A 27,461-nucleotide genomic window follows, 5' to 3' on the forward strand; every position below is an offset into this window, starting at 1 on the left:
GAGGAGTGCATACAGGCCGGCAGGGTTGGCACCAGGTCAGCTGCTGCTTCTTCTCCTCTTCTGCAGGTCTGTCTCTTCTTTGTCCTTTTCTTCTTAGGTTGTCAGGATACAAGTTTACAGGGAGTGCCAGGTAGGTGACTACACCCTTTCTATGACCACTTTCGTTAGGAGGTGGGCATAGCCCTGATCCTAGGGGCCTAAATTCTTCCAAACCAAGATAGAGGAATTTAAATAGTGGTGTCCGCTTCGGGTCATTGATCATAGGGGTGGGACTGGCATGAAGTGGGCACACCTCCTAATCTTCTCACCTGGCTTGCCACAAAAAGTGGGGTCAGGACAGGGGGGTTGTCTTCCATCATTTGGAGCGTCCTGGGTTGCATTCCAAAGGCAGCCAGGCCTTTGAAGTTTGGTACTGTTGTGTAACCATTTTAGTTATAGCTCCATGTACGTTATTTTAGCACACTAGGCCTGACGCTGTGCACTTTAACCTAGATATATTTTATTCAGCTTTGTTTATTATTTTAGCAATAGCCAAATTTTTGGTCTTGTTTTATTTCTCCCTATCTAGCTGTTCTTTGCCTAGGCCAGCACTGTATTCTTAAACAAGACATTTCTTTCACTCTGTGCTTCTCTCAAGGCTGCAGTAAGATAGGTTGCCAGTAAACGTGGTAACATTCTGTCTCTGGTATTCATAGAAATATACACATCCTTATGTAGGAACATTTTCTCAGAGCATAAGCTGTTTTATTATAAAAACACTTCTCTGTCCCATACACGTTAGAGGGAGAGTCCAGCCAGATGACGACGCCTTTATGCTGATTGCATAAGCAGCTGTAGCGAAGCGTTAAGCAGACTTCAGGCCTCTGCTCAGGTATGGGGGAATGATGTCTTCCCAGGGAAACCTGAAGGGCAGAACTAGAGTTAACACACTGTGCTCTAATATAGCCTAGGTAGGTATTAATCGGTTGACTATTGACAATATGGTAGCGTTATTTCTACGCTTCACTCTCCTTGTCACAATTGTAATCCTGTCTAGCTTTATAGTCCTGGTTATTGCAGTACATGCTTTGTCTAAGATGCAGTTGCTTCATTAAAATCTTATTGAAACATATACTGCCTCTGCTTGTCCTTTTATATGTGTGAGACTAATGTAACTGAGAGAAACGGATGAGATCTGAGTGACCACGATTTCCCTGAGGAGTCAATTGTGTTATGCGCTTGGCTGACCAATCATCCCTGCTCTTGGGTAGAGATGAGGCACTGCTAGTTAGCCAGAGCAAAACCCAGATTGGGGTGACAGATGTCACCTGTATTGGGTTAAGACTCAGTCTCCCACACCACAGGCGATTATGCCGCTTAAATCCAGTAGTCTCATTAGAATAATGAGAGCCTACGCGACAGTACTTAGGTACCATGGGCATTAGTACACAAGGAGTCTCCCATGGGCTGCAGCAAGTATTGTGCCACCCATGGGGTCCCATGCAAACTGTGAATACAGGCCTGCCACTGCAGCCTGTGTGAAATGGTGCATGCACCTTTCACCCTAGATATACAGTTTGCCTAATATCATGGTCACTACACTCTGGCCCTATAAGTCACCCCTAAGGTAGGCCCTTGAGCCCAAGGGCAAGGTGCTTGGTTCTCAGTGTGAGGGCACACCTGCATGAGCAGAGGTACCCCTACAAACCCCAGGCTCCATTTTCTTAGCTTTGTAGGTGTATGAAAGCCACCTTAAGGTATATAGTGGACGCTGGTCAACACGAGATGTCCAACTACATAATGGTTTTCCGGAACATAGCCATGTTTGGAATCAAACATGTTGGAATCATGGACCTACACTGACTCCAGTGCTAGTTGCTTGATGCCATGTACTCTGGGGGTTCCCTAGGGGATCCCCCATGTCTGCCTGTACAGCCTTGCCAGGTCTGCATGCCAGCATTTGCTGCTGCTGACCCCAGACACTGGTCTGTCCTCCTGCTGCTGAACCTAACTGGGGCAGGAAAAGGCGCATAACAAAGGATTTCCTGTAGAAATAGGTGTCACTGGGCTGGGGTATGGGTGTCTCTGAGTGCCACCAGACTGCTTTGAAGTGCACATTTAGGGCCATATGTACGAAAGCTTTTTCCCATAGACACAGAATGGATAAAATCCTTTCGTACATCTGGCCCTTAGTGCCGTCCTTGCATAAACAGATTTACTCCAGTGCAGGAGCCCCCGGCTCCCACTCCGTCGCAAAACCACACAAAGGACAGGGGAGTGACTATCCCCCTGACCAGCTCCTCTCCTAGAGAGGTGCCCTGAGCTCTGCCAGGTGGCCACTTGATTCTGCCATCTTAGAAATAAGATAAGCAGAGGCCCCTGGGAGCATCTGACGGTTAGTCCAGATTGGTGGGTTACTGCAGTTATTGTTCAACCCCTTCCTGGGTTACTTAAGGGCTCTCCTGTGGGAGAGACCCCAGATTCATCTGCAAAACTTGAGTAACTGTCTGCAAGTCTCCTCTGCAAGACACTTCTGCAATCTGGACACCAAAACTGCTGATGTTTTTTACTGGACCAGAAGAAAGACCATAACCAATAGGAGGGCTCTCCTTACAACTTGTTTTTCAAGTTTTGCAAGACTTCTGCACCCGCGTGGTCGTGCATCCTCCAGAGTCACTGGTACTCTGCCTGCACTAAGCAAGAAGGTATCTCCCTTGGAGTAAAAGAGTCACTCCACTGCATCCGCAGACACCCCAACAACACCGATTTGTGGATCTTGCTGTCCCACAAACTCTTCAATTCTCTGTAACACAGTTGGTGGTTCTGTGACTCCTCGGCGGTCTGACATACTTTCCTTGCAACTGGAAAGTCTGTGGTCACTCGGTCGAACCCCTGTGCATGGCAACTGTTTGTCGTTGCCAAGACTTGTTGGCTCTTCAGCCCGAAGACGACCTAGCTCCAAGAAGCCCCGGTCTCCAGCACTCTCCAACTCTAAGAACCACGTCCTCCCTGCAACTCCCTGTGACTGCTGCCAGCGGGTCCCGCTGGGTGGCCTATCGATTCCTGCTGGCTCTTATGCTTGCTGTGTGCTGGCCCTGACCTACCAGGAAAGGTTGGGTCACTTGGACTTTGATGGTCCCTACAAATCTTGCAATCTTCATGCAACGCTTCCCTGCATTTACCAAGGCTTGTTGGTGGTCCCGCTGACCACTGATCCCTCTGCAAACTGACGACCAGTGTGGGACAGATCGTAGATGGCTCCAGGGGTCTTCCTGCATTGCCTGGGCTCCACAGCTACACTTCTTTGCCCACCGTGCAGCAAGAAAACATCTTCAAGAAGGGTGGGCATTGCCCTCCTGCAGCACCTGGGCACCTTCAGGTGGTTTGGACTCTGTCACAACAGCAGCTGGACAACTTAGTCCCCCATTGACTTCAGCAGGCAGTTCCAACACAACTTCACCCCTATGCACCTGGGCTCCTGGTGTAGGTATTCCACTGTTCTGGGTATCCACGGGTGAGGACTCTATCCAACTTCACTGTCCCAATGGGTTTCCTCTGGGAATGGTCCTAGAACTCGAAAATTACAACCCGACTTCCCCATGTTATCCTACGGACATTGACCCTGGGTTAAAACTCTGCACACGGGTTCCTGGGGAATCCTATCTACCTACTTCAGGTGTTCCTGTGCTTCCCCAGTCCTAAGGGTCCTTGGGTGGTAGTTTGGATTTGGAGTGATTCTTGCATTCCATTTACTTGGTAAATGCCCCCCCCTGCCCAGGGCCTGGGCATGTTATTATGCTTTTACATATATATATAAATTTTTCTATGTATATATTTCTATGATCATATTTCCGGTTAGGAGATATACCAAAGTTAGTTCTAGTGTGTGTGTTATAACAAATATAGAATATTTTTCTAACACTGGTGTGGTTCTTTGGCGTGTGTACATCAACACCTGTGTGGTTCTTTGGCGTGTGTACATCATGTGGTATTTCTAGCTGCTTTACACCCTCCTGGATAAGCCTTAGCTCTCCACAGCTATCCCTCTGAGAGCTCTGGATTTCTGTAACCTCCTACACTATCACTAAGGGTTGTCTGGACTCAGTACAGGGTGCCTCACCTATAGGTATACAGCATACATTGAGCAAGCCTCCTTCAACCAGTGTCCAGCATATGTGTTTAAAATGGCTTCACTGGTCAGTTTCTATGTCTGTGAGTCGACAAAGACATAAGGGCATATCTGCTCGTGCAGATATGCCCTCACATTTAACATAATGCATCCTGTGGTAGGGCTGTAAGGCCTGCTATAGGGTGTTTTACATATATGCATGCAGTGTTAGGGGGACAGGGCACACAAGTTATGCCATGTTGTATTTTCACTTTGGTCTGCACCAAGACATGCAGCCTGCAATGGTAGCCTGTCATGTGCTTGGTGACGGGTCCCTTATGGTGGCACACATTTGTTTGCAGCCCTTAGGGGCCCTCTTTAGTACCCCAGGCCCTAGGTACCAAGGGTACCATTTACTAGGGGCTTAAAGAGGGTGCTAGAGGTTTTGCCAATTGGGGAAACAACTGTGAATTTTTGGGGAAGAGATCTGGCGCTGGGGTCCTGATTAGCAGGAACACAGTGCACTTTCAGTTGAAATTACATCAGATATCAGGCAAAAAGTGGGGGCTAACCATGCCAAGGGTGCTTTCCTACAAAGGCCATACCCACATTGCCTGGCACACCCTGGACCCCATCTTCTCCAATGACAAGGTTAAAGTCAGCCACATCACTCCATGTACATGGACAGACAACCCCATCATCCACTTCCACGTAATAGGGCCACTGATGACTCCTTCGGACTCTAGCAGCACCCCAAGCCACAGCCATAACAAAGTTACAGAAAAAGAATGGCTTAATGCCTTCCAGCTAAACTACTCAAACCCCACCTACGTACCTCATCAATAACACAAACAACTTGAACTGGATCACCACCTCTGCCAATTCCATGGTGCCCCTGAAAAACACCAAACCCAAAAGATCCAGCAAACAGGCTACCTGTTACAGCGCTGAAGTCTGAGAATTCAATACTGTTTGCAAACAGCTCAAAAGGAAATTGAGAACCACTTAAAGAACCACCGCAAGAAACGTCTACAAGGCCAAACCTGAACTTACACTATCAAGTAAAAGAGACCAAAAAAAGAGGCCCTGAACCTGTGAATAAAATCTAGCTTCAACAACTGCAAAGAACTTTTCACCCTCATTAAGAAATTCGCCAACCCAAAAGCTGCAGCCCAAACTATCACCCCTACAAAAAAACTCTGCAACAACCTCTGACTTCTTCCATGTAGAAATCACCAAGACCTACAGCAACTTAGAACCTCAGCCACCCCACATTGATTTTCCCAGGTTGCAAACTTCATCAAGCAAAAACAACTGACAGCATGGATCTCTTTATCCATTGAGGACACTGCAACTATAATGAAAACAGTCCACTCTGGGTAGAGCCACGATCAGTAATGCAATCAATTTAAGCAACACCTCCCTTAAGACAGCCACCTTCCCAGACATCTGAAAACACACCAAAGTCACCGCCCTCCTCAAGAAATCCTCAGCCGACCACGAAGTACTAAGCACCTTACGACCCATCTTGCGGATACTCTTCCCAGCAAAGTTATTGAGAAGACCATCAACAGACTGCTCTATGACCACAAACTCCTGTTCGATTCACAATCAGGATTCGGAAACAACAGAAACAGCACTGAAACAAAACAGACAGACTGCCTCCCTCATCGTCCTCGACCTGTCTGCCGTTTTCAACACTGTCCCCCACCACGCACTCAGTGCTAGACTACACAGAGCGGTAATACAAGGACCACTACTCAAATGGATAGCCTCCTTCCTCTCCGGAAGAATACAAGTCAGGCCCTTGCTGTTCACTTCAAAACCCAGAAACCTCCTCTGCAGAGTTCCACAGGGATCATCACTCAGTCCCACACTTTTCAACATGTACATGACTCATCTGGCGAACATCATCAGATCCCACGGAATTTACATCATGCTGACAACACCCAGCTAATTTTTTCCCCTCTTAGACAACACTGCCACCACCAAGAAAAACTTCAAACAATGCATGACCAGTGTGGCCAATTAGGTGAAAGAAAACTGCCTCCAGCTTAATACCGACAAAACTGAAGGGCTGATCTTCACGAATAGGAGCTCACCAGGAACACCAACTGGTGGACTGACGATCTTGTACCCACACCCACCCCAACCATACTAGAAACCTAGGCCTGGATAGCAACCTCACCATGATGTCCCAGGTCATGGCCAGCACTTTCTCATGCTTCTGCATGTTACATACAGTCTTCAAGTGGCTCCCACTGGAACGCCAAGATAGAGGGCCTCCTCCTCTCTTCTTAAAATCTATAAGAAGCTGAAGACCTGACTATTCAGTTAGTCTTCTTGCACGACCATTGAGACTGCCTATATTCAGGCACAGCATCACCACAAGCCTATACTCACCTACTTAGCGTCCGGGTACCCTCACGGGTGACTAGCAGCACTGTGCAGCTCAATCTTATGTTACATTAAATGCAGAAACTTGAGGCTTAAGTCTTCTGTACCTGCCTTGTGCTATTCCTTTTTTGACACCAACCGGAGAAAAAAAGATTATTAAAAAGGAAGAAAGACAATCAGTCAACTAAATCAGTGATTGTAAATAGTCTGGTAGCTATAGTATGTGATGATTTGTTCTCCCATAACAAATTATCAACATACCCTCACACGTGGACAGTGTAAACAAGCAAGGTGCATGTTTTATGTATGTCTGGTAACTGCAAGAAAAAGTTCATGCCAAACCAATAAAACACACACACTTGTTTTAATAACTTACTTGTTTCTGGCATGTCAGGTAGCACCTTGTTATGATCAGGGGGCACCTCTCTTGAAACCACACATTGTGTTTATAGGTGCAAATATTTATTAGGAAAGCAAATAGTTAAGAGAAGGAATTTATTTTTCCTTGTTAATGTGCGTTGATCAGAGGGGGTACTAGTCTATAAATCTTCTGAAAACCTCTGTGATCTTTGAATGAGCTCCATAAAAACACTAACAACTCAATAGTAATGGCGAGGGTAGAATGATTGCTGATAAGATCCTTTTTATGCATGTAGAACCTCTGAAGGTAATCTCTTCGGTATTATCCTGTGGCCATAATGCCAAATCCCAACCATATTGCTTTGGAAATGCCTTTTTAAAGTTATTTAAAGTTGCTTAAAATCAACTGATACATGGAAAGGGACTTGGCCAAGAAATTTGCGAATCAATTTCAAATGCAGCCTTGTCTTATTTTCCATTGTGTAGTTGAGATGTTATGTATTTCACTTTGTTTGTTAGCATGTCAACCCATTATCTTTGGGTACCATCTAGTATATACAAATGTACAAGCCCAATATAACCATGAGGCAATAACCAAATAATAATTATCTCTTTTAGCTTGGGTCTCATGGAGCTGAAATAACCTGGTGAGCAAAAAAGGGTCTACTGGTCCTGCTCACTTCCTCAAGGAGTAGGTGTGCTTCTCACACCTAGAAAGGTCCCTCCTCAGACATATCTTTAGGGCAGCCTTCCCCTGAACACCTGGCAGGTTCTCTGAATGCCAGAGTGGACAAACTCAGCTGACTATGCTTAGTGGATCACAAATGGTATCTCCATCCGGGTGGAACAAGGACTCTTTCAGCCACGGGCAGAGCCTTGTTTATATCTGTTCGTCTCCGTAGAAAATGGGCAATATGAACAGTTTTGCGAGTTAGAGTTTCTAAAGAGGCTATCGCTAGACAACGCTTTTTGTTGCGAGTGGAGTTCAGGCCTCCTGTTCGGCTTTCCGCCCATACCACTTCTGCCCAGAGTTCTCAAGAACGACCCAGTCGAAGTAATCCTAGTGGCTCCGAATTGGGCACGAAAAGTCTGGTATCCAGAGCTTCTCAAAATGAGCATCAGTCCTCCAATCAGGTTGCCTCTTTGGGAGGATCTTCTGTCACAGCAGCAGGGGAAAGTTCTCCACCCGAACCTGTCAACTCTGCGGCTTCATGCGTGGAGAATGAGCGGTGACAATTGATGGTTTATGACCTCCCTCCCGAGATCTGTGATGTCATTCTGGCAGCCAGGCTTCCCTCTACTAAGTCGATTTACGCCTGCCGTTGGAAACGTTTTGTGTCATATTGTACAGAGAGGTCTATTGATCCTCTTTCTTCTTCTACCTCTAATATCCATCTGTCTATTCTGTCACTCGCCCAACAGGGTTCCTCCTTAGGGACGCTTAAGGGCTATCTTTCTGCCTTATCGACTTTTCTTCGCTTGCCCCATCAACTGTCTTTGTTTAAGTCTCCCATTGTACAGAGATTCTTAAAAGGGCTTGTACATATTTTTCCACCTACGTTTTTTGTTATGCCCCAGTGGGACCTTAATCTAGTGCTCACTTTTCTAATGTGTGCTCTTTTTGAGCCTTTAAATAACTGCCCTCTCCAGCTGCTCACTATCAAAACCGCCTTCTTAGTGGCGATCACATCTGCCAGGAGAGTGAGATGCAGGCTTTATCAAAATCACTGTATCTCACAATATATCCTGATAAGGTAGTCCTCAGAACTCGTGCCTCTTTCCTCCCCAAGGTTGTGACCCCTTTTAATTTGGGTCAAAATATCACCCTGCCCACCGTCTTTGCTCCATCGCATCCCTGTACAGAAGAAGAGGGTCTCCATCGGCTGGACCTAAAAAGAGCGTTATTGTTCTACCTTGACCGCACAAAAGAGTTCCGGGTGCACGACCAACTCTTTGTGGGGTACGTTGGTGCAAAGAAGGGTCGGGCAGTCCAGAAATGTACCATTTCACACTGGGTCGTTGTAGGAAGTTGGCTCTCTATATACTATCTCAAAGTGAGTGTGCAGAGTCCAAGGGTTCCCCTTAGAGGTTAATAGTGGCAATAATATATAAAACTAATGCTCTATTTTGTGGTAGTGTGGTCGAATAGTAGGCTTATCAGAGGGTAGTGTTAAGCATTTGTTGTACACACACAGGCAATAAATGAGAACACACACTCAGACTTAACTCCAGGCGATAGGTTTTTATATAGAAAAATATTATTTTTTATTTTAGAACTACAAGATTCAGAATTCAAGTAATTACATAAATTGTACGGTACCTAGCATAGGTAAGTATGGCACTTTGAATTGAAACAGTAATGTACACACTTTTGGCAAAAATGGCAATAAGCTATTTTAAAAGTGGACACTGCAAAAATTAACAGGTCCTGGGGGAGGTAAGTAATAGTTAGTTTTTCAGGTAAGTAAAACATTTACAAGCTCAGTCTCCGTGGCATGGGCAGCCCACTGTTGGGGGTTCAAGTCAACCCCAAACACCTAGCACCAGCTGTAGGAAAGTACCATCTTGCCTGGCATGTTACCCCCATTTTTACTTGTATGTCAGTTTGTTTTTGCCGGTCTCACTAGGATCCTGCTAGCCAGGACCCCAGTGCTCATAGTTTGTGGCCTGGATGTGTGTCCCTGTGTAGTGACTAACTGTGTCACTGAGGCTCTGATAATCAGAACCTCAGTGCTCATGCTTTCTCTGCCTTTAAATTTGTCAGCTAGTGACTATTTTCACCAATTCTAATTGGCACCTTGGAACACCCTTATAATTCCCTAGTACATGGTACCTAGGTACCCAGGGTATTGGGGTTCCAGGAGATCCCTATGGTCCACGTTATTTCACAGCCATTTTACACGGTACTTAAGTAACTTATAAGACACCTATATGTCTAACCCTCACTTTGTGAAGGTTGGGTGCAAAGTTACTAAGTGTGAGGGCACCCTGACACTAGCCAAGGTGCCCCCACACAATACAGGGCAATTTCCCCAGACTTTGTGAGTGTGGGGACACCATTACACGCGTGCACTACATATAGGTCAATACCTATATGTAGCTTCACAATGGTAACTCCGAATATGGCCATGTAACATGTCAAAGATCATGGAATTGTCCCCCATGCGAAATCTGGTATTGGGGTGCCAATCCCATGCATCCCTAGGGCTCCAGCATGGACCCTGGGTACTGCCAAACCAGCTCTCTGGGGTTTCCACTGCAGCTACCGCTGCTGCCAACCCACAAACAGGCTTCTGCCCTCCTGGGCTCTGGGCAGCCCAGGAAGGCAGAACAAAGGATTTCCTCTGAGAGAGGGTGTGACACCCTCTCCCTTTGGAAATAGGTGTTGAGGGCCTGAGAGGAGTAGCCTCTCCAGGCCTCTGGAAATGCTTTGAATGGCACAGATGGTGCCCTCCTTACATAAACTGGTCTACACCGGTTCAGGGAACCCCCAGCCCTGCTCTGGCGCGAAACTGGACACAGGAAAGGGGAGTGACCACTCCCCTGTCCATCACCACCCCAGGGGTGGTGCCCAGAGCTCCTCCAGTGTGTCCCAGACCTCTGCCATCTTGAATTCAGAGGTGTGAGGGCAGAATGGAGCCCTCTGAGTGGCCAGTGCCTGCAGGTGATGTCAGAGACCCTTCCTGATAGGTGGTTACTTGACTAGGTGGCGAATCCTCCTCTGAGGGCTATTTAGGGCTTTTACTCAGATACCGAATGCAAGAGCTCACCAGAGTTCCTCTCCATCTCCCTCTTCGACTTCTGCCAAGGATCGACCGCTGACTGCTCCAGGACGCCTGCAAAACTGCGACAAAGTAGCAAGAAGACTACCAGCGACACTGTAGTGCCTAATCCTGTCGGCTTTCTCAAATGTTTCCTGGTGGTGCATGCTCTGGGGCTGTCTGACTTCACCCTGCACTGGAAGCCAAGAAGAAATCTCCCGTGGGTCGAGGGAATCTTCCCCCTGCTAACGCAACACCAAACTTCTGCTTCACTGGTCCTCTGGGTCCCCACTCATCGTGACGAGCGTGGTCCCTGGAACACAGGTGCTGGATCCAAGTGACCCTGACAGTCCAGTGGTCCATCTGTCCAAATTTGGCGGAGGTAAGTCCTTACCTCCCCTCGCCAGACAGTAATCCTGTGTACTGCGTGAACTGCAGCTGCTAGGGCTTCTGTGCACTTTTGCAAGGAATCCTTCGTGCACAGCACAGCCCAGGTCTCGCTGAGTTGACCACTGGCTTCGTGGGACCCTCATTTATAGTGATGAGACGACCGCCGTGCTCAGTTTTCTTAAACCCGTGTTCAAGTACTTATGCGGGTGCTGCCTTCTTGTTTGTGGGCTCTCTGTTGCCGAGCGCCCCCTCTGTCTCCTCTTCCAAGTGACGACCTCCTAGTCCTTCCTGGGCCCGGGCAGCACCCTTTTTCTTCAACCGCAACCTTTGCAGCTAGCAAGGCTTGTTTGCTGTCTTTCTCCAAAGAAACAACTCTGCATCCTCCAGCATGCTGTGGGACATCTTCTGTGCAAAGGAGAAGTTCCTGGTATCTTCCGTTGTTGCAGAATCTTCAGCTTCTTCCACCCGGAGGCAGCCATTTTGCACCTTCATCCAGGGTTTAGTGGGCTCGTGGATTCCCCCCCTCCACCCTCCCCCCCCCCCCCCCCCCTCCACCACCAAGACACTTGGCACTCCCCTCAGAGTGCCATGCCAACCTCACACTGCCTGTGGCATAGGTAAGTCACCCCTCTAGCAGGCCTTACAGCCCTAAGGAAGGTGCACTATACCACAGGTGAGGGCATAAGTGCATGAGCACTATGCCCCTACAGTGCCTAAGCAAAACCTTCGACATTGTAAGTGCAGGGTAGCCATAAGAGTATATGGTCTGGGAGTTTGTCAAACACAAACTCCACAGTTCCATAATGGGTACACTGAAAACTGGGAAGTTTGGTATGAAACGTCTCAGCACAATAAATGCACACTGATGCCAGTGTGCAATTTATTGTAACATACACCCAGAGGGCATCTTAGAGATGCCCCCTGAATACCTACCCGACCTCTAGTGTAGGCTGACCAGTTTCTGCCAGCCTGCCACACACCAGACATGTTGCCGGCCACATGGGGAGAGTGCCTTTGTCACTCTGTGGCCAGGAACAAATCCTGTACTGGGTGGAGGTGCTTCTCGCCTCCCCCTGCAGGAACCCATTTTGTTACAGCGCCCCAGGGCATCTCAGCTAGTGGAGATGCCCGCACCTCCGGCAACTGCCCCCACTTTTGGCGGCAAGGCTGGAGGAGATAATGAAAAAAACAAGGAGGAGTCACCCACCAGTCAGGACAGCCCCTAAGGTGTCCTGAGCTGAGGTGACCCCTGCCTTGAGAAATCCTCCATCTTAAGTTTGGAGGATTCCCCCAGTAGGATTAGGGATGTGCCCCCCTACCCAAAGGGAGGAGGCACAAAGAGGGTGTAGCCCCCGCAAGGACAGTAGCCATTGGCTACTGCCCTCCCAGCCCAAACACACCCCTAAATTCAGTATTTAGGGGCTCCCCAGATCCCAGGAAATCAGATTCCTGCAACCTGAAGAATGAAGGCCTGCTGACCTACAAGCCTGCAGAGAGGAAGACAACTGCTTTGACCCCAGCCCTACCAGCCTGTCTCTAACTTTGAAAACCTGCTCCAGCGACGCACCCGACAGGGACCAGCGACCTCTGAAGCCTCAGAGGACTGCCCTGGACTACAGGACCAAGAAACTCACCTGAACAGCAGCCCTGTTCAAAGCCAGCTACTTCTTTGCAACAAAGAAGCAACTTCCAAGGACTTTACGTTTCCCGCCGGAAGCGTAAGACTTCACACTCTGCACCCGACGCCCACGGCTCGACCTGCAGAAAACCAACACCTCAGGGAGGACTCCCCGGCAACTGCGAGCCTGTGAGTAACCAGAGACGACGCCCCTGAGCCCCCTCAGCGATGCCTGTAGAGAGAATCCAGAGGCTTCCCCTGACCGCAACTGACTGGAACTAACACTGCACCTGCAGCCCCCAGGACCTGAAGGAACCAAACTTTGACGCATGAGTGACCCCCAGGCGACCCTCTGCCTTGCCCAGGTGGTGGCTGTCCCAAGAAGCACCCCCCACTGTGCATGCCTGCACCGCTAGAGTGACCCCCGGGTCCCTCCATTGAGACCTATACAAAACCCAATGCCTGCTTTGCTCACTGCACCCGGCTGCCCCTGTGCCGCTGAGGGTGTGTTTTGTGTGCCTACTTGTGTCCCCACCCCACCCCCAGTGCTCTACAAAACCCCCCGAGGACGCAGGTACTTACCTGCTGACAGACTGGAACTGGAGCACTCCTGTTCGCCATAGGCGCCTATGTGTTTTGGGCACCTCCTTGACCTCTGCACCTGACCGGCCCTGAGCTGCTGGTGTGGTAACTTTGGGGTTGCCTTGAACCCCAGGACTGAGACTATGCCCCAGGACTGAGACTTGTAAGTGTTTTACTGACCTCCTAATCTAACCTTTACTTACCTCCCCCAGGAGCTGTTGATTTTTGCAGTGTCCACTTTGAAAATAGCTTATTGCCATTTTTACAAAGACTGTACATGATATTGTTTTCATTCTAAGTTCCTAAAGTATCTAAGTGAAGTACCTTACATTTGAAGTATTAACTGTAAATCTTGAACCTGTGGTTCTTAAAATAAACTAAGAAAATATATTTTTCAATGTAAAAACCTATTGGCCTGAAGTAAGTCTTAGAGTGTGTGTTCCTCATTTATTGCCTGTGTGTGTACAACAAATGCTCAACACTACCCTCTGATAAGCCTACTGCTCGACCACACTACCACAAAAATAGAGAATTAGAATTATCTACTTTTGCCACTATCTTACCTCTAAGGGGAACCCTTGGACTCTGTGCACACTATTTCTTACTTTGAAATAGTATATACAGAGACAACCTCCTACAACGGAAAACAGCGTTTCTTGTAGCTATTACCTCAGCACTCAGAGTAAGCAAAATTCCGGCTCTCAAAAGAGCCTTACACGGTGTTCCATGACAATAGGGTAATTATGAGAACCCATCCTAGTTTCCTGCTTTAGGAAATTACCCTCTTTTTGGCATGGTTACTCCCACTTTTTGCCTGCTGTCAGTGTGTTTTGACTGTGTTCACTGGGATCCTGTTAATAAAGACCCCAGTAACAGTGCCCTCTCCCTCTAAATCTGGTTACTTGGGACTTCACACACCCCACATTTGGGATACTGGTGCCCCCTTATAAGACCCTAGTATATGTTACCTAGGGCATTAGGGCATGGGGTGCAGCATGTATTATGCCACTCATGGGAGCCTATGTAAAATGTGTCTGCAGGTCTGCCATTACAGCCTGCATGAAAGGGTGCTTTCACCCTTTCACTTTAGGTCACTGTAACTCACCCCTATGATAGGCCCTCCTAGCTCAGAGGGTAGGGTGCAGGTACCTTTGTGTGAGGGCCCCCCTGCAAGAGCAGAGGTGCGCCTACGAGTTCCAGCGCCATTCTCCTGGACTTGAAAAGTGCAGGGAAGCCATTTTACCCATGTACTAGGCACAGGTCACTGCTTGTGTCCAGCTACATAATGGTAACTCCGAACCTGGGCATGTTTGGTATCAAACAAGTGGAATCATACCCCAATATTGTTGTGAGTATTGGTTGTATGATTCCATGCTCTCTGGGTGTTCTTTAGAGGACCCCCCAAGCTTTGCTCCTACCAGTTTGCAGGGTTTTCCCTAAAGGTAGGTTTCTGCCCTCCTGCTGCTTGACCAGCTCAAGCCGAGGAAGGCAGAACAAAGGATTTCCTTTGGAAGAGGGAGGCAACACCCTCTCCCTTTGGCTTGGTAGGGGTAGCCTCCCCAAGCCACTGGCATGCTTTGAAGGGCACATTTGGTGCCCTCCTTGCATAAACCGGTGTGCACCAGTCTACCTCTGGTCCCTGCTCTGTCACGAAACTGGACAATGGAAAGGGGAGTAACCACTGCCCTGTCCATCACCATCAAGGTGTGGTGTCCAGAGCTCCTCCAGGTGGCCACCTGATTCTGCCATCTTGAATCCAAGGTGGGTAGACTCCCCTGGGAGCATCTGAGTGGCCAGGTCAGGCAGGTGATGTCACAGCCCCCTCCTGATAGGTGACCAATCCCCCTTCCTTGGCTATTTAGGGTCTCCTTTTTCAGTTGGTCCTCAGATTCAACATGCAAGATTCCAGTAGGACTCCTCTGCATTGTTTATTTCACCTTCTGGCCACCGGAACTGCAAATGGACCCTCCAGGAACTGACAATCTGCAACTACAGCGACGAAACTGCTCTGCAGCATTGTTTCTTCGGCTCCTTCCAGCAACTTCAACATTTCCCCGGCTGTGCTTCCTCTGAGGGTGATGAGTCTTCAGTCTGCACAAGAAGCAAGAAGGAATCTCCCTTGGAGTGAATGATTCACTCCTCTGCATCCGTAGGCACCAACTGCAACCAAACCCGGCTGTGTGGATTCCTCTCATCCAGAGCTGTGTGGATCCTGCATCATGGGTGGTGGTCTGGAGTGGTCCCCTTGGTCCCTCTCTATCAGCTGTTCAATTTGGGAGACGGTAAGACCTTGACTCTCCATGCAGGACAGTACCCCTGTGCACCGCATCTCTTGCAGCTACCAAGGGTTGTTGCATGTCCTTCAAAGGATCTTCAGGCTCAATGTAAAAGTATGCCAAAGAAAGGTTTGTGGACAGCTAGCTACCAAAAAGCTTTTGATGACCTTAAACAGGCCATGTGCTCTGCTCCTATACTAAGAAGCCCCGACTACTTGAAGCAATTTATTGTGCAGACAGATGCTTCTGAGGTAGGGATAGGGGCAGTACTATTTGAATTGGATGAAGAGGTCCAGGACCAACCTGTAGCTTTCAGAAGCAGAAGGTTGACCAACCCCCCACCCCCACCCCACCCCAGGGAAAAAGCATTGGTGAGCCATACAGAGGGAGGCCTTTGCTGTGGTCTGGGCTTTGACGAAACTGAAGCCACTTATTTGGCACTCACTTTCTTGTTCAAACCGACCACAAGCCACTCTTATGGTTAAAACAGATGAAAGGTGAAAATCCCAAACTTTTGAGGTGGTCCATATCCCTACAGGGAATGGACTATACAGTGGAGCATAGACCAGGGAGTAACAGGATGCAGATGGACTCGTCAGATATTTCCACTTAGACAGTGAAGACTCAACTGGGCAAGGTTAGTCTTATTGTCCTCTTTTTGGCATAGTTACTTCCACCTTTTGCCTTCTGTCAGTGGATTTTGACTGTGTTCACTGGGATCCTGCTAATAAGGACCCCAGTAACTGTGCTCTCTCCCCTCTTAATTTGGTTACTTAGGACTTAGCACGGCACACCCCACAATTGGCATACTGGTGCCCCCATATATGTCCCTAGTATATGGTACTTAGGGTTCCAGGACATTGGGGCACCAGGGGTTCCCCATGGGCTGCAGCATGTATTGTGCCATCCATGGGAGCCCATGCAAAATGTGTCTGCAGGCATGCCACTGCCTGTGTTCAGCTACATAACATGTCGGAATCCAACCCCAACACTGATGCCAGTAATGGTTGTATGAGTCCATGCACTCTGGGGGCTCTTTAGAGGACCCCCAGCATTGCTCCTACTAGTGTTCTGGGGTTTTCCAGGGAGCCTGCGTTGCTGCCACCCTTCAGACAGGTTTCTGCCCTCCTGCTGCTTGACCAGTCCAGGCAGAATAAAGGATTTCCTGTGGGAGAGGGAGGTAACACCCCCTCCCTTGGAAATAGGTGTTATATGGCTTAGGAGGGGTAGCCTTCCCAAGCCACCAGTATGCTATGGAGGGCACATTTGGTGCCCACCTTGCATAAACCGGTTTGCACCATTCTAGGGACCCCCAGTCCCTGATCTGGTGCAAAACTGGACAATGGAAAGGGGAGTGACCACTCCCCTGTCCTGGTGCCCAGAGCTCCTCCAGGTGCCCACTTGATTGTGCCATCTTGGACCAAAGGTGGGAGGAGGCCCATGGGAGCATCTGAGTGGCCAGGACAGATAGGTGACGTCACAGCCCCCAACCCCCCCCTCTCTGATAGATGGTCACCCTGCTAGGTGATCAGTCCCCCTTTCTGGGCTATTTAGGGTCTCCCTTTTGGGTTGGTCCTCAGATTTGATGTGCAAGATTCCAGCAGGACTCCTCTGCATCGTTTACTTCACCTTCTGGCCACTGGAACTGCTCCTGGACCCTCCAGGAACTGACAATCTGCAACTACAGCGGTGATTCTGCTCTGCGACTTTGTTTCTCCGACTCCTTTCAGCGACTGCAACATTTCCCTGGCTGTGCATCCTCTGAGGGTGACGAGTCTTCAGTCTGCACAAGAGGCAAGAAGGAATCTGCCTTGGTGTGAAGGAGTCACTGCCCTGCATCCTCAGGCACCAAGTGCAACAACAGGTTGCGTGTATCTCCTCTCCTCCAGAGCTGCATGGATCCTGCATCACGGTTGGTCTTCTGGAGTAGTCCCCTTGGTCCCTCTCTACCAGCTATCCAATTTGGGAGACGGTAAGCCCTTGCCTCTCCATGCAGGTCAGTCTTCCTGTGCACCCCATCTCTTGCAGCTACCTAGGCTTGTTGGCATCTCCTCCAAGGGATCTTCAGGCTCCATTTAACCCCAGCCCCCGCGCACTACCCTGCGACACACTGCCCTCTGCGTGCTTCTCCATCGACTTGGGACTCCTTTCTAGGTGTGCTGCTTGGATCTCTCCGCAACTCCTGTGCTTGCTGCGTGTGGGGGGGGGGCTGCCTCCTCTTCCTTTGACTCTCCTCAATGCTGAGGGTCACCCGGGACTCCCCTCCGCTGCACTGCTGAATATCTTCGCTCACAGTCAACCTGGTTCTGCATCCACAGACGGGTGAGTAGTGGCTCCTGCCACTGGACACTCCAACTCAAACTGAACTTGATTCCCCTTCCTTTACAGGTCTTCCTCTACCAGGATCCACCTTTGGTTTCTTGCAGTCTTGTCTGGGTCTTGAAAATTCCTCTTCTGAAGTCCTTTTGGTGGGTTTGAAGAGAACCAGATACTTACCTCTTTTCTCCTGGTCGCTGGGGGGCACTCTGGTACTTATCTTTTGGGGTTCCTAGTTCCTCCAGCTTCCCTCCGGCTTCCCTCCCACTTCCTTGGGTGGGTGCCTGACTTTCGCATTCCACTTTCTTAGTATACGGTTTGGTTCGCCCCTCCCCCCCATCCCTCCCTTTCTGCCCCAGGGCCTTCAGTACTTACTATTGTCTTCACTGTTTTCTATTGCTTTTTAGGCTAATCGTGACTTCCATTGTGTATATAATAGTGTGATTACTCACCTGCTAGTGGAGTATTGCCTATACTGCATTTTAGTATTTGTGTTACCATAATAAAGTACCTTTATGTTCGATGGCATGTGTAGCTGCAGATACACATATTGTGCACATATCGCCATCTAGTGTTGGGCTCGGAGTGTTACAAGTTGTTTTTCTTCGAAGAAGCTTTTTCGAGTCACAAGATCGAGTGACTCCTCCTCTGTGATAGTGCGCATGGGCATTGAGTCCTTTGTTCAATTGTTTTCTTTCCGCCATTGGGTTCGTGTGTTCCCTCTTGCTCTGGTAGATATTAGTTTGGTACTATCTGAACTTCTCTATCTTTTCCTTCACCGTCGGTATAGTTTTTTTAACGCGTTTCTGACTATACTCGATACGATTGTAGCATCGGGATTGATTAAATGCCCTTTCAGGCGCCTGTGCCCTTCTCGGGCCTACTGAGTCACAGGCTGATGGATCAGACTCCATTTTGATTCTGTCCTTGGTGCCACGCCAAGTTCCCCTACACCGACCAGCATTTAGGGTGCAACCTCTGCCTCTCTCTAGACCACAAAAAAGAGACTTGCAAGGCGGTACCGATCCTTCTGATCCAAGAAGACCTTACGGGATCGAAGAGTAAGACAGCTCGAGATAGCATCGAAGTCAGCAGAACAAATACCCGACATCTTCAGTGAGGGACAGGCACAGACTGCAGTCTCCATCCCAGAGTCCGACTCCAACCGTGACTCAGATGGGGACAGCCAAATTTTTCCTGCGGCGCAGTACGTGAGTATACCAGCCCCTTCCCATCAAAAACAGATTAAAAAGTCACAAAAGGCCTTGGGTCCTCCACTGCTTGCATGCCATTGTCTGACCCAAAAACAACATATCGTCAACCAACCCCCGGGTTCGGTGCCGAAAAAGGCCAAAAATTACTCCACCGAACAGACTACCACACCTGTTTTGGCATTGAGTCGAAAGATGGAGGCTTCCACTTCAGAACCGAGACAGCTACATACGACATCAGAGGCGAAACATCCACGCTCCTCTTCGGAGCCAAATCATCCAAGTTTCTTCTCAGAGCCAGAAAAACTTTAATCTACGGCACAAACCACTTTTCCGGCCCGTTTAAAGCATTCTGTCACCAAGCTTTCGGAGCATTCATTGGTGGGACACAAACAAGTTCTATCTCCAGAACAGGAAACAGATGAAACAGACATTAGACCAGTTCTTGAAGTCATGGACCAAAAACATAGGAGAATACAGATCCAAAAAGATACAGGGAAGATTATTGCCTCTCCTACTCTTATAACGAAGAGGAAACTAACATTCCAACAAACTTTGGAAACTGGCCCTTCACTGGCGAAGATATTTAAATGTAAGGAGAAGCCAAAGACTGTGCATCAGCCTTCTCCGCGGCAGTCGTCTTTTCATCCCTCATCTCCACCATCACCCACACAGTTTCCCACACAATCGCCTGTCTCATCACATGGGGATTATATAGGTGAGAATCCTTATAACATGGACCTATGGGATGTGTATGATTCTGACCCAATTCCATCAAAGGACCCTGATCTGTATCCCACAATGCTGTCTCCACCTGAAGACACCACAGCGTATAATCAGGTCACTTCCAGGGCAGCTACATACCACAATGTACAGATGCACTCTGAGCCCATAGAGGAGGGAGGATTTCTTATTCAGTACTCCTTCCTCTACATATAAGCAATACCAATGTTTGCCAATGTTACCAGGTATGTTAAAACATGCTGACGACATTTTTAAAGAGCCAGCTAAAGCAAGGGTATTGACTCCGGGGGTGGACAAAAAATCTACAGCTGCACCATCTGTTCCAGTCGTTATATCATAACTGCCATCTGATTCCATCGTGGTCAGTGCAGCTAAAAATAGAGCAAACAGTTAGTCCACAGGGGATGCTGCCCCCCTTGATCAGGAAAGCCGCAACTTCAATGCAGCAGGCAAAAGGGTGGCAACTCAAGCTGCAAATAAATGGAGAATTGACAATTCCCGAGCTCTTTTAGCCAGGTACAATAGGGCCCATTGGGACGAGATGCAGGAGTTCCTTCAATACCTCTCTACGGAACATCGGAAAAAAGCACAGCAGGTAGTGGCAGAAGGACAAGCTATTGCCAACAATCAGATTACACCTGCACTAGAGGCAGCTGACACTGCAGCTAGGGGAATAAACACCAGTGTCGTGATCAGAAGGCATGCGTGGTTGCTGTCTTTAGGTTTTAAACCTGAAATACAACAAGCGGTCCTCAATATGCCATTTATTAAACAACAACTATTTGGACTGAGGTGGATACCATCATTGAGAAATTAAAAAAGGACTCCTGTGGGAGGATGACTGCAATATTTCCACGTAATTTAACAGTACTTTCACGTGTGGGGAACACCAAACATAGATCTCTTCACAACAAGCAAAACGCCAAAAACCCATACTTTGTTTCCAGGTACCCACACCCTCAATCCAAGGGCAATGCTCTATTGATCAATTGGTCAGGGATATTTGCTTATACTTTTCCCCCTCTCCCACTAATTCCATTTCTGGTCAACAAAATCCGTCACACCTCCCTCACTATGATACTCATAGCTCACACCTGGCCACGTCAACACTTGTACACAACACTTGGATCTGTCGGTAGTACCACATTGCAAGCATCCAAACAGACCAGACTTGTTAACTCAGAACAAAGGTCAAATCAGGCATCCCAATCCCAGTGTGCTCAACCTGCCGATTTGGCTCCTGAAGTCATAGAATTTGGATAATTACAGCTCCCATTATAATGTATAAACATTCTAAAAGAAGCACACAAACCTACAAGTAGACAGTTGCATCTATGCAGCTAAATGAAAATGTTTCGTATATTACTGTCAACCTAAAAACATTGATCCACTTAAAGCATCAGTACCGGATATTGTTTCTTTGCTTCACTTAAAAAAAGTAAATCTAGGATATTAATCTATTAAAATTCATTTAACAGCAATATCAGCTTACCTCCGAAACAGACAGCATACTTCTCTGTTTAGAATACCTGTCATAAAAACTTTTATGGAAGGCCTTAAGAGTTATTCCACCTAGAACTCTACCAGCTCCTGCCTGGAAATCTCAATATTGTACTTGCAAGACTTATGGGTCCACCATTTGAAACTATGCATTCTTGCGCTCTTCAGTTTCTCTCACGAAAAGTTGCTTTCCTGGTAGCAATTACTTCCTTAAGGAGAGTAAGTGAAATTCCAGCATTCACTCTAGAAGAACCTTTCCTCCAAATTCACGAACACAAAATAGTACTTAAAACAAATCCAAAATGTATACCAAAAGTGGTTTCACCATTTCACATCAGTCAGTCTGTGGAATTGCCAGTCTTCGTTCCACAGCCAGATTCAGTTGCTGAAAGAGCTCTTCACACTCTTGATCTCAAAAGAGCTCTCATGTATTAGATAGACAGGACAAAAGATTTTAGAAAAACAAAACAACTTTTTGTGGCTTTTCAAAAGCCTCATATAGGGAATCCTATTTCAAAACAAGGATTAGCCAGATGGATAGTAAAGTGTATTCAAACGTGCTATCTTAAAGCTAAGAGGCAACTATTAGTAACTCCTAAAACACATTCCACTAGAAAGAAAGGAGCTTCAATGGCATTTTTAGGAATTATACCAATGTCAGACATATGTAAAACAGCCACATGGTCCACACCCCACACATTTACCAAACACTGCTGTGTGGATGTGCTAGCTCACCAACAAGCAAATGTTGGTCAAGCAGTGCTTAAAACATTATTTCAAACTACTCCAACTCCTACAGGCTAGCCACTGCTTACTTAGGAGGGGAGTGCTTTCAGTCTATGCACAGCATGTGTATCTGCAGCTACACATGCCATCGAACAAAAAATGTCACTTACCCAGTGTACATCTGTTCATGGCATGCAATGCTGCAGATTCACATGCGCCCTCCCTACTCCACGGAAGCATGTAGCTGTTGTAGGACTTTATTATGTAAATATGTATGTCCATTGCATGGACATCTTCTTTACTTACTATATATCTGTACATATACAATTCTTCACTCCTTACTTTACCCTCCTGCGGTAAAACAATCAAACAAAGGACTCGATGCCCATGCGAACTATCCCGAGAGGAGGAGTCACTCAATCTCATGACTCCAAAAATCTTCTTTGAAGAAAAACTACTTCCGAGCCCAACACTAGATGGCGATATATGCACAGCATGTGAATCTGCAGCACTACATGCCATGAACAGATGTACACTGGGTAAGTGACATTTTCTTTTTGTAACACTGTGTGTGTAGGTGCTGTGTGACTACAGTGGTATTGCATAAGCTTTGCATGTCTCCTAGATAGGTCTTGGCTGCTCATTCACAGGTACCTCTAGAATGCCCTTGCTTCCTGTACACAGACTACACCTCACTAATACGGGGATACCTGGACCGGATATAAGATAACACCATAGGTGCTCACCACACACCAGGCTAGCTTCCTACAGCTGCCAAAGGTAGTTTCTGATTTAAATATTATTAAGACTGTTTTGCTCCCTACATTTTATCCCAAACCATCCACACCGGCAGAAAGAGCTCTACAGTCTTTGGAGTCAAAAAGAGTTCTGAAGTTCTAATTGGATAAAACTAAAGACATTAGACACTCAGATCATTTATTTGTGAACTATGGAGAAAAGGCATGGCTGCTTCCAAGCAAACTATCTCTAGATGGATAGTTTCCTGCATTATGTTATCCTACCAGTTGGCAAATAAACTTTTGACCGCCAGACCCAAAGCCCATTCTGCCAAAAGCAAGGCAACAACAATAGCTCTTCTGAAAACTCTACCCATTGCGGAAATCTGCAAAGCAGCGGGGTGGAGATCGGTACATACTTTCACAAGACTCTACTGTCTCGATTCAGATATTAAAGCAGAGCCCCAAGTAGGACAGGCATCAGTACGAAACCTGTTTAAATAAAGACCTCAACTGCTGCAGCTTACTGTAGCTTCGTCCGCAGGGGTATGGGATAGGCTTGCTACTCTATTCAATTCTTATCACTATTGATGAGGATCCCCTGGAAGGGGAGGATAAATTACTTACCTGTAATCCTAGTTTTCTTCCAGAGGAATCTGCATCAAAGTCATAAGCAACCCTCCCACCTCCCTGGACGAACCTCGCATACAGCAGTTCATGTTTAATGGAGTTTTTCATTCTTCACTTCACCGTAAAAAAGTACTGACCTGTCACCTCTTTCTGAGGCATGGTTGGGATACTGGAGGTCTCTGAGACCTTAATGGCACAGTGCCATTTATTTGCTTTACAATGTTAATCTGGATGCAGCCTATTGTCTAAAAATGTCTGTGTTTCATTACAGTTTTTCTCTTCAATAAAAGATAGTATTGTTATTTATGTCTCCTTTCTGTCTGAGTTTTAGAAATTCTGGAGTTCTTTTTGATATTTATTAAAACTTAACGATGATTAGAAATGTTTTTACCTTTATTATATAGGATATATATATATATATATATATATATATATATATATTTGTGTTATGTGCTTCGGGGTCCCCACACGCAGGGGGAATATTTCAATGCTTATGAGTTTGATGAAGATTCCCCTGGAAGAGAACTAGGATTACAGGTAAGTAACTTACCAGTCACGTTCATTGGATGATATCATTAGTGGTGTTATTGGTGGTGTTACAATGATGCCATTGAAGATGTCATGAGGGATGTAACATAGTAGGTCATAAGCAGTGCATGTCAGGGGCACAATTTTTTGTTAGCTCTCTGAATTATAACTGGCAATTTTCAGTATTTTTTCAGGCTTACGGTGTTACATTATGACTGACATCACTTAACTATAATGCTCTATGAAGTTTTGTTTCTTTTCAGTGAATTTCTATTTTGTTTTTCATACAACACATATGGATTTGTTTTCTTTACTTGATTGTAATGTTCTTTGAACCTTTGTTTTTTCAGTGAATATATGTAAAATATACGTACACACTCACACCCTCATCCTCCGCCCCTCCCCACACACACACACACACACACACACACACACACACTTGTATGATGCACAAATAAGAATTAAGCTACCCTAGTGTTCTTGGGTAACATTCCATTAGTTGACATTAGCATGGTGTACACATTGATTTCAGTTCACGAAACACTAGTGTGGGGATATACAAGATAGAAAATAGACACAAATAGGTGAAACAGTTAAAATGTTATTTATGCTTTTCGCTGCAACTTTCAGTAAGTCAGCACTTTAAAGACAGAGGGTACTGTTTCAGAGCCAGGCAGAGCAAACGATGTATGAACAAGGTGCTGCAACCAGAAAAAGTTACTTACATTTAACAACTGGTTTGCAGCTTGCAGTGTCGCAGAGTGATATGCAATCTCCCTGCCTCCTCAGGGTATGAAAGTAGCAGACGGAAAACCTAAAGAAAATGAACCACATATTAAACTGTAAGCAACAGACAGGCGTTCTAATTGGGGAAATACTATAATCTAAAGGAACCCGTGTCCCTGTACATTTTATTTTTGAGGAGACATGATCATGACTGATGCATAACAAACATAAAATTGAAGCCTTGAAGAATAGCTACTTTTAATATTCTGACCCAAACACTTTATTGCAGTTTTCCATTTTTCACAGGAATAATGGCCAAAAGTGCTGATACATTGTGTTACTTGGATGTGGCTTTTAGTAGTCTTTACAGTGGTCCTGTGCCACTGACTAAAGATGCAACAAGTTTGATGTTATCAGAGTTAACATTTTATATAACCCATGTATGTTTTTTTCAGGACCTGATTGATGAGTGGGCAGCAAAAGATGCAAAGAGGTCAAACAGCAACAAGTCCATGGACCCTAGCTGCTTGAAGTGGACACCGCCAAAGGGAACATAACCTTTCGCTATTCAGAAACTAATGCATCTTCTTACTCTGAGCTGCATAAAAATTCTGTGTCGGGTAAAGTGCCCCCTTGAAGGGACCCGTGAACCTTGGGACTCAATCCAGAATTGCTTACCCTTGGAAGTGTTGCGTTTTAGCCTCAGTGAGGTTCAATATTTGGATTGAGGTGGATGTGAAAGACTTTACTGAAGTGGCTCAAGGAGTGCAGCGACAATTCTTAACCCTCTGCCTAAACTTGCAGTAACCCAACCCTCATGTTCATGTCACTATTCAGCTGTGGTGTCTTTTTGGTTTTCATGCTCAACCCTCCCTTTTGGTTTTTCTGAGTTCCTTAATCACTGGACAAGACCTGCTTATGTATGAGGATGACAATCCCCCACAAGCGACCTACCAAAAGAGTGAAGTCCAGACGAGGACCACCGTTTTCACTTAGCAACTATTTCATGATTTTTACTTTTGCCGCAACCTCATTGTGTCCCAATTTGCTTGGTCATGGTGTGGAATCTGTCCAAAGTTTCTTTGTGCTTGTTTATTGTTGTTGTTACACCAGCAAGTGGTGATTTGTATATTTGCTGAAGGTGCATTCACATGCTCATAGGCTAACTATTCTAGAATATTTGTCCTTGCAGGGTCTGATGATATATGTGCTGCACTTCACCATCGCTCTCAGCCAGGCTTAATTTTTGCAAACAAGGATTGCAATCTGTTACTAGTGACAGTATTAAAGGTATGCACTGGAATCATTCTGCTTTCATCATGGGATTTTCTAAAGTCGATTCCAGCAATTGATCAGCTTGAGGTTTTTTTTCAAAGCCATACGATGACCTTTGCTTCTTTTGGAATGTTGCACTCTTTGTGTCTTTGATATTCTCAGCCAGACATTTTCTGCAAATGAGGTTCCTGGAACAGTAAGCCCCTTTTTATTTTATTTTGTGTAAGTGCTTTTGTGAGATGCCCCGCTCAAGTTTATCTGGACATTAAACAACTGAATCACTGGGTTTCAGAAGTTCTAGGAGCTGAAGTCTTTGGTTTGTTGGTTAGAAATTGTCTGGAGGCAAGCCCCTGGGGAACAATCGTGCCTTTGTGATAGATGTGGCAGTATTTGAGTGGAATATTGTTTTTGACCTGACTTCCTGAATTATACAGTTCGATTAGGACTGTCCTAGTGGTTCTGTAATCGATTACACAAAAATCCATTTTGTGGGATTGTGCTGGATACGTATGTATGTGTGTCTATGTACTGCCCTTTTCCTCCACCAAGGCATTTTCCTTGATGGGCTGGAGCCATTGAATTTTGATGGCAAAGGGTCGCTGCTGGTGCCCTATCATCTGCTTTCTCCAGAGACTCCCCCCAGGAATTATAGCTGGCATAAGAGAGAAGAGGAGGGGTTCTGGTTGGTTTGAATATATTCCCAGCGCTTCCTTTGGTCCGAGCCTGTGTGTGGGTGTCTGTTACTAAGTGTGTGAGATTGAATGTGTTTTTGCCTACAAGGATGTTTCTGCAAAATAGGTTATGCATTTTAGAGAGTGTTTGAGAGCAGGTGTGCATAGTTTGCGTACTAGAAGAGTGTGAATGGTTCGTGTCACTGTTCAAGTGGGCCCATGCAAATTCTTGTAGCGCTGCACTTTTCCCAAATCTGCAGACATTAAGGAAATGTTAAGTAATGTTCCCTTCCTCAGTGGATGTGACATTTTGCTTGTGGTGGACTCCCCCATGGTTTTGCCTCCATTTACCTCCAATGCTTAGTCGTCTAGCACTTAAATCTATCTTGCAGGAGTAGTGCAGCTTCCATTTGAAACATTGCTAAATATGTTTTAACATTTCATTCTGTAGCTCTCTGTTAGAGATGCTTTTGCATTTGGCCTGTTGCGATACCTTATGAGGCAATGTGACCGGCCTCTCTTTCCACTTCAAAATAAAGCATGTGCTTGTTTGGCTTTTGATTCCTTTATTGTGTTACTCCTCTCTGTGAACATCAGGATCTGTGTAAAATGGGATTAGTCTGGATAAGTTCTAGATGGAGTTACAGTGGTGGACCCTTCCACAATTTAGCTGTTTAAATCCAGGGAATGTGTTATTTTGTTAAAACTTGCTTTATTGAAAGTGGATATAATAGGTGGGAGCATACAGGAAAATTAGAAAGTAATGATTAATCAGTGTCAATAGTTTATAGTTAAAACTGCTGAGGTTTTATTTTTTCGCCCAAGGCAACGACAAGCAGTAGTTAATGGCCTAGCCGTGACAAAACAGCCAACACATATTTTGTCTGCATTGTTCTTTGTCAATGTTAGGTTTTTTAAGACTCGGC

The 27,461-nt window shown here is 46.4% G+C and overlaps 1 protein-coding gene across 6 annotated transcripts in view; it reads left to right on the top strand.

Moving 5' to 3' along the window:
- Window positions 1-27,096, top strand: part of KAT7 (lysine acetyltransferase 7) — a 683,237-nt gene extending 656,141 nt beyond the window's left edge. For all 6 annotated transcript variants that reach the window (XM_069237807.1, XM_069237810.1, XM_069237811.1 and 3 more), the window contains one exon: window positions 25,045-27,096. In XM_069237807.1, coding sequence (XP_069093908.1) covers window positions 25,045-25,146 — 102 coding nt within the window. In that variant the 3' untranslated portion in view covers window positions 25,147-27,096. The remainder of the gene's footprint in view (window positions 1-25,044) is intronic.
- Window positions 27,097-27,461: the final 365 nt, after the last annotated feature.

This window comes from Pleurodeles waltl, chromosome 6, assembly GCF_031143425.1.
Source record: "Pleurodeles waltl isolate 20211129_DDA chromosome 6, aPleWal1.hap1.20221129, whole genome shotgun sequence".
Classification (NCBI taxonomy): domain Eukaryota; kingdom Metazoa; phylum Chordata; class Amphibia; order Caudata; family Salamandridae; genus Pleurodeles; species Pleurodeles waltl.